At 43.9% G+C, this 21,515-nt stretch overlaps 2 protein-coding genes across 4 annotated transcripts in view; both read right to left on the bottom strand.

The window, feature by feature from the left end:
* LOC109877919 (dixin) overlaps nt 1-15,598 on the bottom strand; it is a 59,886-nt gene extending 44,288 nt beyond the window's left edge. The window contains exons 1-5 of the mRNA XM_031809614.1: nt 15,027-15,598; nt 11,265-11,400; nt 6,705-6,830; nt 6,281-6,494; nt 5,357-5,461 (exon numbers count right to left, since the gene is read on the bottom strand). Coding sequence (XP_031665474.1) covers nt 5,357-5,461; nt 6,281-6,494; nt 6,705-6,830; nt 11,265-11,400; nt 15,027-15,089 — 644 coding nt within the window. The 5' untranslated portion in view covers nt 15,090-15,598. The remainder of the gene's footprint in view (nt 1-5,356; nt 5,462-6,280; nt 6,495-6,704; nt 6,831-11,264; nt 11,401-15,026) is intronic.
* A 2,568-nt stretch (nt 15,599-18,166) lies between these two features.
* Nucleotides 18,167-21,515, bottom strand: part of ufc1 (ubiquitin-fold modifier conjugating enzyme 1) — a 36,677-nt gene continuing 33,328 nt past the window's right edge. For all 3 annotated transcript variants that reach the window (XM_031808940.1, XM_020470147.2, XM_031808941.1), the window contains exon 7: nt 18,167-18,671. In XM_031808940.1, coding sequence (XP_031664800.1) covers nt 18,591-18,671 — 81 coding nt within the window. In that variant the 3' untranslated portion in view covers nt 18,167-18,590. The remainder of the gene's footprint in view (nt 18,672-21,515) is intronic.

Here is a 21,515-nt window from a genome sequence, read left to right as displayed (position 1 = left end):
CTCCAACACTCAGACATCATTGCAGATAGCCAGGGGTACACTCCAACACTCAGACATCATTACAGATAGCCAGGGGAACACTCCAACACTCAGACATCATTACAGATAGCCAGGGGTACACTCCAACACTCAGACATCATTGCAGATAGCCAGGGGTACACTCCAACACTCAGACATCATTGCAGATAGCCAGGGGTACACTCCAACACTCAGACATCATTGCAGATAGCCAGGGAAACACTCCAACACTCAGACATCATTGCAGATAGCCAGGGGAACACTCCAACACTCAGACATTATTTACAGATAGCCAGGGGAACACTCCAACACTCAGACATCATTACAGATAGCCAGGGGAACACCCCAACACTCAGACATCATTGCAGATACCCAGGGGAACACTCCAACACTCCAACACTCAGACATCATTGCAGATAGCCAGGGGAACACTCCAACACTCCAACACTCAGACATAATTGCAGATAGCCAGGGGAACACTCCAACACTCCAACACTCAGACATCATTGCAGATAGCCAGGGGAACACTCCAACACTCCAACACTCAGACATCATTGCAGATAGCCAGGGGAACACTCCAACACTCCAACACTCAGACATCATTGCAGATAGCCAGGGGAACACTCCAACACTCAGACATCATTTACAGATAGCCAGGGGAACACTCCAACACTCAGACATCATTACAGATAGCGAGGGGAACACAATAACACTCAGATATCATTACAGATAGCCAGGGGAACACTCCAACACTCAGACATCATTTACAGATAGCCAGGGGAACACTCCAACACTCCAACACTCAGACATCATTACAGATAGCCAGGGGAACACTCCAACACTCAGACATCATTACAGATAGCCAGGGGAACACAATAACGCTCAGACATCATTACAGATAGCCAGGGGAACACTCCATCACTCAGACATCATTACAGATAGCCAGGGGAACACTCCAACACTCAGACATCATTACAGATAGCCAGGGGAACACAATAACACTCAGACATCATTACAGATAGCCAGGGGTACACTCCAACTCTCAGACATCATTACAGATAGCCAGGGGAACACTCAAACACTCCAACACTCAGATATCATTACAGATAGCCAGGGGGAAAACTCCAACACTCAGACATCATTACAGATAGCCAGGGGTACACTCCAACACTCAAACATCATTTACAAACGCTGCATGTGTGTTTAGTGAGCCCTCCAGATCAGAGGCAGTAGAGATGACACCAGGGATGTTCTCTGTTTAGTGAGTCCTCCAGATCAGAGGCAGTAGGGATGACCAGGGATGTTATCTGTTTAGTGAGTCCGCCAGATCAGAGGCAGTAGGGATGACCAGGGATGTTCTCTGTTTAGTGAGTCCGCCAGATCAGAGGCAGTAGGGATGACCAGGGATGTTCTCTGTTTAGTGAGTCCGCCAGATCAGAGGCATTAGGGATGACCAGGGATGTTCTCTGTTTAGTGAGTCCGCCAGATCAGAGACAGTAGGGATGACCAGGGATGTTCCCTGTTAAGTAAGTCCATCAGATCAGAAGCAGTAGTGATGTTTAGTGAATTCATCAGATCAGAGGCAGTAGGGATGACCAGGGATGTTCTCTGTTTAGTGAGTCCTCCAGATCAGAGGCAGTAGGGATGACCAGGGATGTTATCTGTTTAGTGAGTCCGCCAGATCAGAGGCAGTAGGGATGACCAGGGATGTTCTCTGTTTAGTGAGTCCTCCAGATCAGAGGCAGTAGGGATGACCAGGGATGTTCTCTGTTTAGTGAGTCCGCCAGATCAGAGACAGTAGGGATGACCAGGGATGTTCCCTGTTAAGTAAGTCCATCAGATCAGAGGCAGTAGTGATGTTTAGTGAATTCATCAGATCAGAGGCAGTAGGGATGACCAGGGATGTTCTCTGTTTAGTGAGTCCTCCAGATCAGAGGCAGTAGGGATGACCAGGGATGTTCTCTGTTTAGTGAGTCCTCCAGATCAGAGGCAGTAGGGATGACCAGGGATGTTCTCTGTTTAGTGAGTCCTCCAGATCAGAGGCAGTAGGGATGACCAGGGATGTTCTCTGTTTAGTGTGTGAATTGGACCATTTTCCTGACCTGCTAAGCATTGGAAATGTAACAAGTACTTTGGGTGTCAGGGAAAATGTTTTGAGTAAAAAGTACATTATTTTCTTTAGGAATGAATTGAAGTAAAAGTAAAAACTGTCAAAAATATAAATAGTAAAATACTGATACCCCAAAAAATATGTTTTACTTAAGTACTTTACACCACTTGCCATTAGGGTGTCCACCCACGGTGTTCAGAATAACAGAAATCACATTTAGCTCATGGTAATTCATATTAACAGAACATTTAGATTATGGTAATTCATATTAAAACAACATTTAGATTATGGTAATTCATATTAACAGAACATTTAGATTATGGTAATTCATATTAAAACAACATTTAGATTATGGTAATTCATATTAACAGAACATTTAGATTATGGTAATTCATATTAACAGAACATTTAGATTATGGTAATTCATATTAAAACAACATTTAGATTATGGTAATTCATATTAACAGAACATTTAGATTATGGTAATTCATATTAACAGAACATTTAGATTATGGTAATTCATACTAACAGAACATTTAGATTATGGTAATTCATATTAACAGAACATTTAGATTATGGTAATTCATATTAACAGAACATGCACATCAAGGATCCATTCTTTCTTTCTTTCCTCATAATTCTGATGAGCACTATGAAGATGTTACAATTTCCTCAGCCAACAAGATGAGTAACGAACAGCTAAATCACTAGCCTGTCAATCTACTATCAGCCAACAAGATGAGTAACGAACAGCTAAATCACTAGCCTGTCAATCTACTATCAGCCAACAAGATGAGTAACGAACAGCTAAATCACTAGCCTGTCAATCTACTATCAGCCAACAAGATGAGTAACGAACAGCTAAATCACTAGCCTGTCAATCTACTATCAGCCAACAAGATGAGTAACGAACAGCTAAATCACTAGCCTGTCAATCTACTATCAGCCAACAAGATGAGTAACGAACAGCTAAATCACTAGCCTGTCAATCTACTATCAGCCAACAAGATGAGTAACGAACAGCTAAATCACTAGCCTGTCAATCTACTATCAGCCAACAAGATGAGTAACGAACAGCTAAATCACTAGCCTGTCAATCTACTATCAGCCAACAAGATGAGTAACAAACAGCTAAATCACTAGCCTGTCAATCTACTATCAGCCAACAAGATGAGTAACGAACAGCTAAATCACTAGCCTGTCAATCTACTATCAGCCAACAAGATGAGTAACGAACAGCTAAATCACTAGCCTGTCAATCTACTATCAGCCAACAAGATGAGTAACGAACAGCTAAATCACTAGCCTGTCAATCTACTATCAGCCAACAAGATGAGTAACGAACAGCTAAATCACTAGCCTGTCAATCTACTATCAGCCAACAAGATGAGTAACGAGCAGCTAAATCACTAGCCTGTCAATCTACTATCAGCCAACAAGATGAGTAACGAACAGCTAAATCACTAGCCTGTCAATCTACTATCAGCCAACAAGATGAGTAACGAACAGCTAAATCACTAGCCTGTCAATCTACTATCAGCCAACAAGATGAGTAACGAACAGCTAAATCACTAGTCTGTCAATCTACTATCAGCCAACAAGATGAGTAACGAACAGCTAAATCACTAGCCTGTCAATCTACTATCAGCCAACAAGATGAGTAACGAACAGCTAAATCACTAGCCTGTCAATCTACTATCAGCCAACAAGATGAGTAACGAACAGCTAAATCACTAGCCTGTCAATCTACTATCAGCCAACAAGATGAGTAACGAACAGCTAAATCACTAGCCTGTCAATCTACTATCAGCCAACAAGATGAGTAACGAACAGCTAAATCACTAGCCTGTCAATCTACTATCAGCCAACAAGATGAGTAAAGAACAGCTAAATCACTAGCCTGTCAATCTACTATCAGCCAACAAGATGAGTAACGAACAGCTAAATCACTAGCCTGTCAATCTACTATCAGCCAACAAGATGAGTAACAGACAGCTAAATCACTAGCCTGTCAATCTACTATCAGCCAACAAGATGAGTAACGAACAGCTAAATCACTAGCCTGTCAATCTACTATCAGCCAACAAGATGAGTAACGAACAGCTAAATCCCTAGCCTGTCAATCTACTATCAGCCAACAAGATGAGTAACGAACAGCTAAATCACTAGCCTGTCAATCTACTATCAGCCAACAAGATGAGTAACGAACAGCTAAATCACTAGCCTGTCAATCTACTATCAGCCAACAAGATGAGTAACGAACAGCTAAATCACTAGCCTGTCAATCTACTATCAGCCAACAAGATGAGTAACGAACAGCTAAATCACTAGCCTGTCAATCTACTATCAGCCAACAAGATGAGTAACGAACAGCTAAATCACTAGCCTGTCAATCTACTATCAGCCAACAAGATGAGTAACGAACAGCTAAATCACTAGCCTGTCAATCTACTATCAGCCAACAAGATGAGTAACGAACAGCTAAATCACTAGCCTGTCAATCTACTATCAGCCAACAAGATGAGTAACGAACAGCTAAATCACTAGCCTGTCAATCTACTATCAGCCAACAAGATGAGTAACGAACAGCTAAATCACTAGCCTGTCAATCTACTATCAGCCAACAAGATGAGTAACGAACAGCTAAATCACTAGCCTGTCAATCTACTATCAGCCAACAAGATGAGTAACGAACAGCTAAATCACTAGCCTGTCAATCTACTATCAGCCAACAAGATGAGTAACGAACAGCTAAATCACTAGCCTGTCAATCTACTATCAGCCAACAAGATGAGTAACAGACAGCTAAATCACTAGCCTGTCAATCTACTATAGAATAACTAGATGAGTAACAGACAGCTAAATCACTAGCCTGTCAATCTACTATAGAATAACTAGATGAGTAACAGACAGCTAAATCACTAGCCTGTCAATCTACTATAGAATAACTAGATGAGTAACGAGCAGCTAAATGAGTGGGGGATGATGTGCGTTGGGGGGTATGAGTGGGGGATAGGAGTGTGTGGGGGGAATATGAGTGGGGGGATAGGAGTGTGTGGGGGGAGGATATGAGTGTGTGGGGGGGTATGAGTGGGGGGAGGATGTGTGGGGGGGTATGAGTGCGTGGGGGATATGAATGGGGGGATAGGAGTGTGTGGGGGGAGGATGTGTGTGGGGGGGGATATGATTGTGTGGGGGGATATGAGTGTGGGGGGATATGAGTGTTACCTGCTTAGTGTTGTGTCAGGATCGTCTGGCGGTCCTCTCTCGTACTGCTGGACCAGAGCACGAACACACACACCTCCATCCTCATCTACAAGCATACCCCAACCACTGGAGAGACATTATACACACACACACACACACAATTATACATGCATGCACACACACACTGAATAGAGGAGTGTGTGTGTACCTCTGGAGGTGTGTGTGTGTGTGTTTGTGTGTGTGTGTGTGTACCTGTGGAGGTGTGTGTGTGTGTACCTGTGGACGTGTGTGTACCTGTGGAGGTGTGTGTGTACCTGTGGAGGTGTGTGTGTGTACCTGTGGAGGTGTGTGTGTGTGTACCTGTGGAGGTGTGTGTGTGTACCTGGGGAGGTATGTGTGTACCTGTGGAGGTGTGTGTGTGTGTGTGTGTGTTTGTGTACCTGTGGAGGTGAGTGTACCTGTGGAGGTGTGTGTGTGTGTGTACCTGTGGAGGTGTGTGTACCTGTGGACGTGTGTGTACCTGTGGACGTGTGTGTACCTGTGGAGATGTGTGTGTACCTGTGGAGGTGTGTGTGTACCTGTGGAGGTGTGTGTGTACCTGTGGAGGTGTGTGTGTACCTGTGGACGTGTGTGTACCTGTGGACGTGTGTGTACCTGTGGAGATGTGTGTGTACCTGTGGAGGTGTGTGTGTACCTGTGGAGGTGTGTGTGTACCTGTGGAGGTGTGTGTGTACCTGTGGAGGTGTGTGTACCTGTAGAGGTGTGTGTACCTATGGAGGTGTGTGTGTGTACCTGTGGAGGTGTGTGTGTGTACCTGTGGAGGTGTGTGTGTGGAGGTGTGTGTGTGTACCTGTGGAGGTGTGTGTGTGTGTGGAGGTGTGTGTGTGTACCTGTGGAGGTGTGTGTGTGTGTGTGTGTGTGTGTGTGGAGGTGTGTGTGTGGTACCTAGCTGTTCCCTCTGCGTCGTGTCGTGCGGCTGCCAATGCTGTTGCTGCGCTCTGCGCCATGGCAACTGTGGAGAGTGTCCTGTGGTTGGCTGCTGCTCCCGCCATGCTCCGTCCACCCCTGGACGCTGCTCTCTGATTGGCTGATGGTTTGAAGTGGGCGGCTAGAGCCAGAATCAACCTCATCACTGACTTCAGATCACCCTCTACTATATCTACACACACACACACAGGAGAAAGAGAGGTTATGTGAGAACTGTGGGACAGGTGTCGGTGTGTGTGTTACCCCAGGCAGAGGTGTGAGGTCTGTCGGTTTGTGACTGTGTTTTAGTGTGTGTGTGTGTGTGTTAATGTGTTAGTGTGTGTGTGTTAGTGTGTGTGTGTTAATGTGTTAGTGTGTGTGTGTTAGTGTGTGTGTGTGTTACCCCGAGCAGAGGTGTGAGGCATGCGTATACGTCTGGAGGTGATGAAGTTGAGGACTCGCTCCACGTTCTCCCTGCTCTCCTCTCGGTCCCTGGGAGCCTGATGTACCCCCTCCAACGCCTCCCCCGCTGCAGGGGGGAGACGGGGGTGGGAGAAGGAGAGGGTTATGCATAAGTGTTACCATATAAATCAAATCATAATGTATTTAATCTCCCGTGGATTCTGCGTGTAAACGGCAACAATCTGTCAAGGATCACGTAGAATTACGTGATTAAGAGCAGCAGTAGTTCCTGGTTTGGAGTTTTCATCATTGATCAGGACTGGTCGAAAGCGGTGCTTAAACTGGGCTGTAGTTATTGTACCACTGGGGAATCACTAAAGACGGACCGTTCCCTCTACACTTCCATTAAACGATGGCCCAGCATTCTCCAGGAAAACTAACCACTTTGCCAAAGTCTCCAGCCAAAGTGCTGGATGTGAGATTGTGTTGAAAACATCTTCACTGTTTATTGCCTCTTTTCGACTGCTGTGTGTTCACACGAGGGAGGAAACTCAGATTCCTTCCTTCGCACAACGGTAATCATACCTAACCCTAACCCATACTTGTAAATGGTATTCCCCCCAGAAGCAAAACAAGTGGCAGACTTTCACAAGATAATTTGACTTCTGGGTAAGTGAGATTATCATTTATTGAAAGTGCATTTCCTGTCTCAACACAAAACAAATTAAAAAGGAGAAAATAAAAACAAACATACTATAAATTAAACAGTTTAATGTCAGATGATGAATATCAGAAATAACAGCAATGGTTTGTATTGTGTAGCGCAGTGTAGTGTGGCGTGGTGTAGTGTGGTGAAGTGTGGTGTAGTGTGGTGTAGTGTAGTGTGGTGTGGTGTGGTGTAGTATGGTGTAGTGTAGTGTAGGGTAGTGTGGTGTAGTGTAGTGTGGTGTGGTGTAGTATGGTGTGGTGTAGTATGGTGTAGTGTGGTGTAGGGTAGTGTAGTGTAGTGTGGTGTGGTGTGGTGTAGTGTAGTGTAGTATGGTGTAGTGTGGTGTAGTGTGGTGAAGTGTAATGTGGTATAGTGTAGTGTAGTGTAGTGTGGTGTAATGTGGTGTGATGTAGTATGGTGTAGTATGGTGTAGTGTAGTATGGTAAAGTGTGGTGTGGTGTAGCATGGTGTAGCATGGTGTAGCGTGTTGTAGTATGGTGTAGCATGGTGTAGCATGGTGTAGCGTGGTGTAGCATGGTGTAGCATGGTGTAGCATGGTGTCGTGTGGTGTAGCATGGTGTAGTATGGTGTAGCATGGTGTAGCGTGGTGTAGCATGGTGTAGCATGGTGTCGTGTAGCATGGTGTAGTATGGTGTAGCAGGGTGTAGCGTGGTGTAGCATGGTGTAGCATGGTGTCGTGTGGTGTAGCATGGTGTAGCAGGGTGTAGCGTGGTGTAGCATGGTGTAGTATGGTGTAGCATGGTGTAGTGTGGTGTAGCATGGTATAGTGTGGTGTAGCGTGGTGTAATGTGGTGTAGCATGGTGTAGTGTGGTGTAGTGTGGTGTAGTTTAGTATGGTGTATTGTAGAATGGTGTAGTCTAGTACGGTACGGTGTGGTGTAGTGTTTGTGTGGTGTGTTGCGTTGCGTTGTGTGGTCTGGAGTGGTGTTTAGTGTGGTGGATGTGGTATAGTGGGTGTGGTGGGTGTGGTGTGGTAGGTGTGTGGTGTAGTTTAGTATGGTGTGGTGTAGTATAGTGTAGTGTGGTGTAGTGTGGTGTAGCATGGTGTAGTATAGTGTAGTGTGGTGTAGCATGGTGTAGTGTGGTGTGGTGTAGTGTAGTGTGGTGTAGCGTGGTGTTGCATGGTGTAGTGTGGTGTGGTGTAGTGTAGTGTGGTGTAGTGTGGTGTTGCATGGTGTAGTGTGGTGTAGTGTAGTGTAGTGTGGTGTAGTGTGGTGTAGTGTGGTGTGGTGTGGTGTGGTGTAGTGTGGTGTAGTATGGTGTAGCGAGGTGTTGCATGGTGTAGTGTGGTGTAGTGTAGTGTAGTGTGGTGTAGTATGGTGTAGTGTAGTGTAGTGTGGTGTAGTATGGTGTAGTGTGGTGTAGCATGGTGTTGCATGGTGTGGTGTGGTGTAGTGTAGTGTGGTGTGGTGTGGTATGGTGTAGTTTAGTATGGTGTATTGTAGAATGGTGTAGTCTAGTACGGTATGGTGTGGTGTGTTGTGGTAGGTGTGATGTGTGTGTTGTGGTAGGTGTGATGTGTATTCTGTGGTAGGTGTGGTGTTATGGTAGGTGTGTGTCGTGGTGGTGTGTGTGTTGTGGTAGGTGTGGTGTGTGTGTTGTGGTAGGTGTGTGTTTTGTTGTAGGTGTATGTGTTGTGGTGGTGTGTATTGTGGTAAGTGTGGTGGTGTGTGCTGTGGTAGGTGAGATGTGTGTGTTGTGGTAGGTGTGGTGGTGTGTGTTGCGGTAGGTGTGATATGTGTGTTGTGATTGGTGTGGTGTTATGGTAGGTGTTTGTGATGTGGTGGTGTGTGTGTTGTGGTAGGTGTGACGTGTGTGTTGTGGTAGGTGTGATGTGTGTGTTGCGGTAGGTGTGGTGGTGTGTGTTGTGATAGGTGTGATGTGTGTGTTGTGGTAGGTGTGGTGGTGTGTGTTGTGATAGGTTTGATGTGTGTGTTGTGGTGTGTGTGTTGTGGTAGTTGTGGTGTGTGTGTTGTGGTAGGTGTGGTGTGTGTATTGTGGTAAGTGTGTTGTGGTAGGTGTGGTGTTGGTGTTGTGGTAGGTGTAGTGTGTGTGGTGTGGTGGTGTGTGTTGTTTTAGGTGTGGTGTTATGGTAGGTGTGTGTGTTGTGGTAGGTGTGGTGTTATGGTAGATGTGTGTTGTGGTAGGTGTGGTGTTTATGTTGTGGTAGGTATAGTGTTATGGTAGGTGTGGTGTGGTTTGTTGTGGTAGGTGCGATGTGTGTGTTCTGGTAGGTGTGATGTGTATTCTGTGGTAGGTGTGGTGTTATGGTAGGTGTGTGACGTGGTGGTGTGTGTGTTGTGGTAGGTGTGGTGGTGTGTGTTGTGATAGGTGTGATGTGTGTGTTGTGGTAGGTGTGGTGTGTGTGTTGTGGTAGTTGTGGTGTGTGTGTTGTGGTGGTGTGTGTGTTGTGGTAGGTGTGGTGTGTGTGTTGTGGTAGGTGTGGTGTGTGTGTTGTGGTAAGTTTGTTGTGGTAGGTGTGGTGTTGTGGTAGGTGTAGTGTGTGTGGTGTGGTGGTGTGTGTTGTTTTAGGTGTGGTGTTATGGTAGGTGTGTGTGTGTTGTGGTAGGTGTGGTGTTATGGTAGATGTGTGTTGTGGTAGGCGTGGTGTTTATGTTGTGGTAGGTGTAGTGTTATGGTAGGTGTGGTGTGTTGTGGTAGGTGTGATGTGTGTGTTGTGGTAGGTGGATGTGTATTCTGTGGTAGGTGTGGTGTTATGGTAGGCGTGTGTCGTGGTGGTGTGTGTGTTGTGGTAGGTGTGGTGTGTGTGTTGTGGTAGGTGTGTGTTGTGGTAGGTGTATGTTGTGGTGGTGTGTGTGTTGTGGTGGTGTGTATTGTGGTAAGTTTGGTGGTGTGTGCTGTGGTAGGTGTGATGTGTGTGTTGTGGTAGGTGTGGTGGTGTGTGTTGCGGTAGGTGTGATTGGTGTGTTGTGATTGGTGTGGTGTTATGGTAGGTGTGTGTGTTGTGGTAGGTATGATGTGTGTGTTGTGGTAGGTGTGATGTGTGTGTTGCGGTAGGTGTGGTGGTGTGTGTTGTGAGTGTTGTGGTAGGTGTGGTGTGTGTGTTGTGGTAGTTGTGGTGTGTGTGTTGTGGTAGTTGTGGTGTGTGTGTTGTGGTGGTGTGTGTGTTGTGGTAGGTGTGGTGGTGTGTGTGTTGTGGTTGGTGTGACATGTGTGTTGCGGTAGGTGTGACGTGTGTGTTGTGGTAGGTGTGTGTGTGTGTGTTGTGGTAGGTGTGGTGTGTGTGTTGTGGTAGTTGTGGTGTGTGTGTTGTGGTAGTTGTGGTGTGTGTGTTGTGGTGGTGTGTGTGTTGTGGTAGGTGTGGTGGTGTGTGTGTTGCGGTAGGTGTGACGTGTGTGTTGCGGTAGGTGTGACGTGTGTGTTGTGGTAGGTGTGACGTGTGTGTTGTGGTAGGTGTGTGTGTGTGTGCGTTGTGGTTGGTGTGTGTGTGTGTGCGTTGTGGTTGGTGTGACGTGTGTGTTGCGGTAGGTGTGACGTGTGTGCTGTGGTAGGTGTGGTGGTGTGTGTGTCGTGGTTGGTGTGACGTGTGTGTTGCGGTAGGTGTGGTGGTGTGTGTGTTGTGGTTGGTGTGACGTGTGTGTTGTGGTAGGTGTGACGTGTGTGTGTGTTGTGGTAGGTGTGGTGGTGTGTGTGTTGTGGTTGGTGTGATGTGTGTGTGTGTGTGTGTGTTGTGGTAGGTGTGATGTGTGTGTGTGTGTGTGTGTTGTGGTAGGTGTGTGTGTGTGTGTGTGTGTTGTGGTAGGTGTGTGTGTGTGTGTGTGTGTGTGTGTGTGTGTGTGTGTGTGTGTGTGTGTGTGTGTGTGTACTAACCCACTATCTCCACCAGGTGTGATAACACCACTCCATCCTGCAGGTCTACTCTGAGTCTGAGGTCTATGATGGGCTTCAGGCCTGGTCGCCTCTTCAACTGGCTGTTCACCCACAACACATAGGTTGATAGCTGCTGCTACACACACACACACACACACACACACACACACACACACACACACACACACACACACACACACACACAGCTTCAAAATATGTTTAAAGTTGTAATTCTGACTTCATATCATGGTGATATTATAGATAGTATTTCCTTACATCCAGAGCTCTATCAATACATTTGACAGTATTATGGTTAGTGTTGGGGTTGGATTTAAAGACCCAGGGATCCACACTAGTCTGGTGATGTAACAATATAAAACAACTATTGAGTTACAATGAAGTAGAGCTGTGACGATAAACCCACCACTTACCATGTAGTAGAGCTGGGAAGATAAACCCACCACTTACCATGTAGTAGAGCTGGGAAGATAAACCCACCACTTACCATGTAGTAGAGCTGGGAAGATAAACCCACCACTTACCATGTAGTAGAGCTGGGAAGATAAACCCACCACTTACCATGTAGTAGAGCTGGGAAGATAAACCCACCACTTACCATGTAGTAGAGCTGGGAAGATAAACCCACCACTTACCATGTAGTAGAGCTGGGAAGATAAACCCACCACTTACCATGTAGTAGAGCTGGGAAGATAAACCCACCACTTACCATGTAGTAGAGCTGGGAAGATAAACCCACCACTTACCATGTAGTAGAGCTGGGAAGATAAACCCACCACTTACCATGTAGTAGAGCTGGGAAGATAAACCCACCACTTACCATGTAGTAGAGCTGGGAAGATAAACCCACCACTTACCATGTAGTAGAGCTGGGAAGATAAACCCACCACTTACCATGTAGTAGAGCTGGGAAGATAAACCCACCACTTACCATGTAGTAGAGCTGGGAAGATAAACCCACCACTTACCATGTAGTAGAGCTGGGAAGATAAACCCACCACTTACCATGTAGTAGAGCTGGGAAGATAAACCCACCACTTACCATGTAGTAGAGCTGGGAAGATAAACCCACCACTTACCATGTAGTAGAGCTGGGAAGATAAACCCACCACTTACCATGTAGTAGAGCTGGGAAGATAAACCCACCACTTACCATGAAGTAGAGCTGGGAAGATAAACCCACCACACAATGACATGGTGGTTCTATACAGAGTCTACTAATGATAATGACATGGTGGTTCTATACAGAGTCTACTAATGATAATGACATGGTGGTTCTATACAGAGTCTACTAATGATAATGACATGGTGGTTCTATACTAAGTCTACTAATGATAATGACATGGTGGTTCTATACTAAGTCTACTAATGATAATGACATGGTGGTTCTATACAGAGTCTACTAATGATAATGGCATGGTGGTTCTATACAGAGTCTACTAATGATAATGACATGGTGGTTCTATACTAAGTCTACTAATGATAATGGCATGGTGGTTCTATACTAAGTCTACTAATGATAATGACATGGTGGTTCTATACTAAGTCTACCAATAATAATGACATGGTGGTTCTATACTAAGTCTACTAATGATAATGACATGGTGGTTCTATACAGAGTCTACTAATGATAATGACATGGTGGTTCTATACTAAGTCTACTAATGATAATGACATGGTGGTTCTATACTAAGTCTACTAATGATAATGACATGGTGGTTCTATACTAAGTCTACTAATGATAATGACATGGTGGTTCTATACTAAGTCTACTAATGATAATGACATGGTGGTTCTATACTAAGTCTACTAATGATAATGACATGGTGGTTCTATACAGAGTCTACTAATGATAATGACATGGTGGTTCTATACTAAGTCTCCTAATGATAATGACATGGTGGTTCTATACTAAGTCTACTAATGATAATGACATGGTGGTTCTATACAGAGTCTACTAATGATAATGACATGGTGGTTCTATACAGAGTCTACTAATGATAATGACATGGTGGTTCTATACTAAGTCTCCTAATGATAATGACATGGTGGTTCTATACTAAGCCTACTACTATTAAAAACTAACAAACTGAAGTAGATCAAGAAAAAGGAGATTATTATTATTATAAATATTATATTTATGACCATTTGAAACCGTGTCAACAACACTAAATAAATGATAAATAATACCAGAGAAGCTGTTCTGACAAACCAAAAAGTAAAGCCTTTCTTTCAGCAAAGACTAAAAACAGCCACATTTGTGAACTTGTTTATCCAACATGTTGTGGTTGTGGGAGTCTTGGTGCTCAGGGAATCAGTAGGCTATTAAACAAACACTGAAACAGGCAACAGAAGCAGGTCTGTCTTATTTCTGTAAAAAAATACAGATGATTTATAAAGCCGGGCACATTTTAACAGTTAGACTATTGATTCTAGACCTAATTAAGTTATAGTTTCCTCTCTCATCACTTTTCTTAGACAATTTAAGGAAATGGCTGTTTCCTCGTCTCCTAACTCCACTGCTGCCTCATTGTTCTCAACACCAATATGCTGGTTCACTATTATGCACATAGCAACATGGTCTAGGACAGGGGTACTCAAGTCTTACCCTACGAGGTCCAGAGCCTGCTGGTTTTCTGTTATACCTGATAAATGCACAATTAAAAAATGCAGTGGAACTGGCTTCGAGGTCCAGATTTGAGTTTGAGGGGTCTAGGAAAAGGTACCAATTCAACAGTGCACTGATGTGTTTCAGAACCATGGACAGCGACCACTATCCAACACTGGATAAAATAACATTTATTAATGATTCACCATTGTTGTTACGTAATATAACATGTTGTGGTAATATAACATGTTAATATAACCATATACCATTTCAATAGCATGTCTTAGACTGATGGACTGTGCCATCCCCACGGCCTCCAGAATGGATCAGTCCACTCAGACAGGAGCCAATCAGACAGGTGTCTTAGACTGATGGACTGAGCCATCCCCACGGCCTCCACATTTTTTATTTATTTTTTGCTACTGCTTGACTAAAGAAATCTGGGTCGACCAACAGCCTATCAACCAAACAATCAACCAGTTGATTAAATGGGGTCAGCCCTCAGCCTTTGTTAACAGGAAGTTGGGCCAGTCTGAACCGTTGGTTTGGTGTTGATAGACAGTGTTATTCAAACTTTTTCAGCAGGGACCCCATTTCCCCCCAATCATTTCTGGGGACCCAATTTTTTCCCAAATAATTTATTGCACTCCCACCCAACCCCAAATCTAATGACAAGCTTAAAATCGGTCATGTAGATTTTTACATCAACAAATAACGTTAACTTTCAATTCATTGCATTTTCATCTCTTATCAAAATGAAAATAAAACAAATGCATTTACTCATTAACATTTTATTTCAAATGATCTTTCTCAACAACCTTTTTATATTGTCCTATACAGTAATATGTACCGTTTACATTTTGGCGACCCCTGCAGTTCCCAGGGTCGCGACACTTTGAATACCACTGCTTTAGTCTATCTCATCAGGCTAACTTCTGAACCCTGAAAACAGACCCAGAACTAAACCTCTACTGATCTACTAAACCAACCAGCTAAACTAACTAACTAACTAAATAACTACTTAACAAGCTAGAGGAGAGTAATTTAGCTAAGAAAGAGCCCAAATAATCTTACAGACAGAAACAAGCACACACGACTCTCCCAGCACGGTAGTGGTATCTAGGTTGTAACGGTACCTCGTTGAAGCCCTCCTGGAGAACAGCGTCCAGCCGGATGCCTTTAGAGAGAGACGCCTTCATCCTTCCTTCTGCAACCGGACACAACGCACACACCCGAACCGGGCGACAGGCGGGCCGTTATGTTAAACTACCGCTAGAGAACATACAAAGCAAGTGTACCAGATGAGGAAGCTGCACTGGGTAAAGTTAACGGTTAGCTATCTGAGACATCATAAATTTACATCTCCCGTGGGAAAACGTGAGAACAACATTAGCCTCTCGCTTCCAGCATTCTCTCTGCTCCTGAAACGGGATACAGAGAGAACCACTGCGCAGGCGCAGCCCTCCGCGTCCTTGTCGCCATGGTTACAGCGGGCGGATCCTGAGAACAGTCTCGGCTGAAGCCCAAATACGTCACTTCCTCCCTCGGCCCCTAGAAAACGGATGCTGTTTGATTTCTATCCTTCGTGGAGGTCCAAAATCACAAACGTTGCCCCCTCAGCCCTTGATATGGCTAGTGAAGTACTTTGATATTATGGGGTTGGTATGACCCACAATTCAATGCAAACTGTCGTCAAGTGTCAAACTCCGGTGGCCTGGAAAGTGTTAATCAAAGTGTTAACTTAATCAACACAGCTGCATTTTCGGCATGTGAGACAGTGGCTGCAGTGGCTGGACACTTACCCTCACATTATGGCATTGAGGGAATCCCCGCAGCCATCTTTGCAGTCCTTCCAAACAATTAGCCAACAAGGGAAGTTGGAAATGTAAGCTCCTCAGCCCTGGTTTGTGATCGAGTGTATAATTATTTTCACTCCAGGGCCTGAAACGCCCCATAATTCAATTTGCAATGATTGTACATCCGCTAAGAAAGTCAGCCAAAACGTAAAACCAACATCAATATGGAGAAGTTTATGTAAAATCGAATGTAAATATGTTAGAAATGTTGCTACTAATGGACATGGCAAAAACACATAACCTAAAAGTAATTCTGTTTTTGTTTGGGTAGCTAATGGAAACGTTAGCTAGCAAATAAAAAAATTCCTGACATCACACATTGTAATTTTCAATTTACCTGATAAAGTCGGATGGCTAGTACTTCATGTCTGCGGATGCATTGCCTTCTAGCCAAGATATGAAATGCCATCACCATTGACTGTAATACATATAAAGCATAAACAACAGCTACAGGTGGTCTCATGATGACTGAAAATACAATCGTGGGACAAATGAGTGATGAATTTCTGGGCAAGGTCGATCCATTGAATATCATTCATTCTTCCCTCGCCCTACACTCATCACACCTTGTGATATGTGATTTAAAGTGTCCACTTAATTTGAGGGCTGAGGGGAGAGGGTGTGTCTTTTACATGTTTGGAATGCAGCCAAAATTATGAAGCTAAATTACCAAACTATAAAACTAGCTAGCCAGCTATTGGTAACTAGCTAGCTACCTGACACTTCACAAAATAGATGGCATCGTGAGGATGGAAAATTATGTGGATATATTGAAGAAACATCTCAAGACATCAGTTAAAGGTTGGTGGCAAATGGGTCTTCCAAATGGACAATGATCCCAAGCATACCTCCAAAGTTGTGGCAAAATGGCTTAATGACAACAAAGTCAAGGTATTGGAGTGGCCGTCACAAAGCTCTTACCTCAATCCTTTATAAAATGTATGAGCAGAACTGAAAAAGTGTGTGCGAGCAAGAAGGCCTACTAACCCGACTCCGTTACACCAGCTCTGTCAGGAGGAATGGGCCAAAATTCACCCAACGTATTGTGGGAAGCTTGTGGGTGGCTAACTGAAACATATGACCCAAGTTAAACCATTTAAAGTCAATGCTACCAAATACTAATTGAGTGTATGTAAACTTCTGACCTACTGGGAATGTGATGAAATAAATAAATGCTGAAATAAATCTCTCTACTATTATTCTGACATTTCACATTCTTAAAATAAAGTGGTGAGCCCAACTGACCTAAGACAGGGACTTTTTTGTAGGATTAAATGTCAGGAATTGTGAAAAACGGAGTTTAAATGTATTTGGCTAAGGTGTATGTCAACTACGACTTCAACTGTAAATATGAGATGAGTAAACATCTCATAAACATTAAGTGACTAAGATACCGTAGAATAGAATACAGTACATATGAGATGAGTAATGCCATGAATAAAGTGACTAGTGTTCCATTCCTTAAAGTAGCCAGCGATTCCTAGTCTATGCCTATAGGCAGCAGCCTCTAATGTATTAGTGGTGGCTGTTTAACAGTCTGATGGCATTGAGATAAAAGCTGTTTTTCAGACTCCCGGTCCCTGCTTTGATGCACCTGTACTGACCTCACCTTCTGGATGATAACGGGGTGAACAGGCCATGGCTCGGGTGAATGATGTCCTTGATTATAATTTTTTTGCCTTCCTGTGACATCGGGTGCTGTAGTTGTCCTGGAGGGTGGGTAGTTTGCCCCCAGTATTGCGTTGGGTAGACCGCACCACCCTCTGGAGAGCCTTGTGGTTGAGGGCAGTGCAGTTGCGGGTGATTCAGTTACTGCACCAGGCGGAGATACAGCCCGACAGGATGCTTTCAATTGTGCATATGTAAAAGTTTGTAAGGGTTTTAGGTGACAAGCCAAATTTCTTCAGCCTGAGGTTGAAGAGGTTCTGTTGCGCCTTCTTCACCACATTGTCTGTGTGGGTGGACTATTTCAGTTTGTCAGTGATGTATACACTGAGGAGCTTGAAGCTTTCGACCTTCTCAACTGCTGTCCAGTCGATGTGGATAGGGGGGTGCACCCTCTGCTGTTTCCTGAAGTCCACGATCATCTCCTTTGTTTTGTTGACATTGAGTGAGAGGTTGTTTTCCAGGCACCACACTACCAGAGACCTCACCTCCTCTCTGTAGGCTGTCTTGTCATCGTTGGTAATCAAGCCTACTACTGTATTGTCATCTGCAAACTTGATTGAATTGGAGGCGTGCATAGCCATGCAGTCATGGGTGAACAAGGAGTACAGGAGGGGGCTAAGCACACACATCAAAACACAGACATAAAACACATGACAGGTATCAAATCAGAACACATAAAACACATGACAGGTATCAAATCAGAACACATAAAACACATGACAGGTATCAAATCAGAACACATAAAACACATGACAGGTATCAGACATGTTTTATTACAGGAGACACAGGAGCAACATTCTGTCAACTCAAACACTGAAGTTTGCTTCTCAGCCATGTGACTAAATATCGTAAAACACCCGTTTTCTAGTGGAATCTAGGCTGAGATTCAATCCAACATGGTGTTATCCTGTTTTCTAGAGGAATCTAGGCTGTGATTCAATCCAACATGGTGTTATAGTGCGACATTTAAAAGGTCATTTCTGATTGAGCCGACAACTGCAGAGTTTAACTTGAACGTGAACGCAGAAACATTGCCTTTTACAGCAACAGAAGAGTGAGTGGTCACATGTCGGTAGCCACATCATTAGTCTGTTTTCTGGTTCTCAGAACAAACAGCAGCATCACCTTCACTGGGACCACACCAGTAAACATGTTCCCAAAGAGGGAAGGGGGGTCTCAGCTTCCCTGCTGCTCTCTGTGTGTGATCAGTCCTTTAGAGATCAGGTCTGGAATCTCCACCGCCAACCACGGACCCAACTACACACACGGAGAGAGAGGTCGTCAGTTAGGTTGTTAGTTACTGGACATAGAGCTGTGAAGAAGTAAGTATACCCCTTGAAAGTTGAGTCTGTGTGTCTCTGTGTGCTACAGTTCTCTGTGTGTGTGTGTGTCTCTGTGCTGTAGTTCTGAGTGTGTGTGTGTCTCTGTGCTGTAGTTCTGTGTGTGCGTGTCTCTGTGCTGTAGTTCTGTGTGTGCATGTCTCTGTGCTGTAGTTCTGTGTGCGTGTGTGTCTGTGCTGTAGTTCTGTGTGTGTGTGGGTCTCTGTGCTGTAGTTCTGTGTGTGTGTGGGTCTCTGTGCTGTAGTTCTGTGTGTGTGTGGGTCTCTGTGCTGTAGTTCTGAGTGTGTGTGTGTGTGTGTCTCTGTGTGCTACAGTTCTGTGTGTGTGTGTCTCTGTGCTGTAGTTCTGTGTGTCTCTCTGTGCTGTAGTTCTGTGTGTCTCTCTGTGCTGTAGTTCTGTGTGTGTGTGTCTCTGTGCTATAGTTCTGTGTGTGTGTCTCTGTGCTATAGCTCTGTGTGTGTGTGTCTCTCTGTGCTGTAGTTCTGTGTGTGTGTGGGTCTCTGTGCTGTAGTTCTGTGTGTGTGGGTCTCTGTGCTGTAGTTCTGTGTGTGTGGGTCTCTGTGCTGTAGTTCTGTGTGTGTGGGTCTCTGCTGTAGTTCTGTGTGTGTGGGTCTCTGTGCTGTAGTTCTGTGTGTGTGGGTCTCTGTGCTGTAGTTCTGAGTGTGTGTGTGTGTCTGTTCTGTAGTTCTGTGTGTGTGTGGGTCTCTGTGCTGTAGTTCTGTGTGTGTGGGTGTGTGTGTGTGTGTGTTATAGTTCTGAGGGTCTCTGTGTTATACAATACAGTGTTACTCCAAGCAGTTTAGTCCCTTCAACTTGCTCAATTTCCACATTATTCATTATGAGATGTAGTTGAAGTTTAGTGAATGATTTGTCCCACATACAATGCTTTTAGTTTTTGAACTATTTAGGACTAACTTATTTAATTGTAATTTTTCAGTGTTATATGTTAACTTTCTGTCAATAGTATTGACATGAAGATTGAATATCCATATGTCCAAAAACAACTTTTTAGGGGGTGTACATACTTCCTCACAGCGCTGTGAATAGTACAGTCAGTAGTACAGCCTAGTAACACAGAACTATTACACAGACACACACACAACTATTACACAGAGAGACACAGAGCTATAACACAGACACACACAGAGCTATAACACAGAGCTATAACACAGAGCTATAAGACAGAACTATAACACAGAACTATAACACAGACACACACAGAACTATAACACAGACACACACAAAACTATAACACAGAGCTATAACACAAAACTATAACACAGACACACACAGAACTATAACACAGACACACACAGAACTATAACACAGACACACACAAAACTATAACACAGAGCTATAACACAAAACTATAACACAGACACACACAGAGCTATAACACAGAGAGACACAGCTACACAGAGCTATAACACAGAACTTTAACACAGAGCTATAAGACAGACACACACAGAACTATAACACAGAGCTATAACACAGACACACACAGAACTATAACACAGAACTATGACACAGACACACACAGAACTATAACACAGACACACACAGAACTATAACACAGACACACACAGAACTATAACACAGACACACACAGAACTATAACACAGACACACACAGAACTATAACAGACACACACAGAACTATAACACAGAGCTATAACACAGAGCTATAACACAGAGCTATAACACAGAGCTATAACACAGATTTATAACACAAAGCTATAACACAGAACTATAACACAGAGAGACACAGAACTATAACAGACACACACAGCTATAACACAGAGCTATAACACAGAGAGACCCAGAACTATAACACAGAACTATAACACACACAGAACTATAACACAGACACACACAGAACTATAACAGAGCTACAACACAGAGCTACAACACAGAGCTATAACACATAACTATAACACAGAACTATAACACAGAGAGACACAGAACTATAACACAGAGCTATAACACAGAACTATAACACAGAGAGACACAGAACTATAACACAGAGCTATAACACAGAACTATAACACAGAGAGACACAGAGCTATAACAGAGAACTATAACACAGAGAGACACAGAACTATAACACAGAGAGACACAGAACTATAACACAGAACTATAACACAGAGCTATAACACAAAGCTATAACACAGAACTATAACACAGAGAGACACAGAACTATAACAGACACACACAGCTATAACACAGAGCTATAACACAGAGAGACCCAGAACTATAACACAGAACTATAACACACACACACAGAACTATAACACAGACACACACAGAACTATAACAGAGCTACAACACAGAGCTACAACACATAACTATAACACAGAGCTATAACACAGAGAGACACAGAGCTATAACACAGAACTATAACACAGAGAGACACAGAACTATAACACAGAGCTTTAACACAGAACTATAACACAGAGCTATAACACAGAACTATAACACAGAGAGACACAGAACTATAACACAGAGAGACACAGAGCTATAACACAGAGCTATAACACAGAGCTATAACACAGAGCTATAACACAGAGAGACACAGAACTATAACACAGACAACTTTTCAGGGGGTGTACTTACTTCCTCACAGCTCTATGAATAGTACAGTTAGTAGTACAGCCTCGTCTAGTGTAACAGAACTCACACACACACACACACACACACACACACACACACACACACACACACACACACACACAGACACACACAGACACACACACAGACACACA

Source organism: Oncorhynchus kisutch, linkage group LG29 (assembly GCF_002021735.2).
Source record: "Oncorhynchus kisutch isolate 150728-3 linkage group LG29, Okis_V2, whole genome shotgun sequence".
Lineage (NCBI taxonomy): Eukaryota > Metazoa > Chordata > Actinopteri > Salmoniformes > Salmonidae > Oncorhynchus > Oncorhynchus kisutch.
This window is presented reverse-complemented; position numbering and strand designations above follow the sequence as displayed.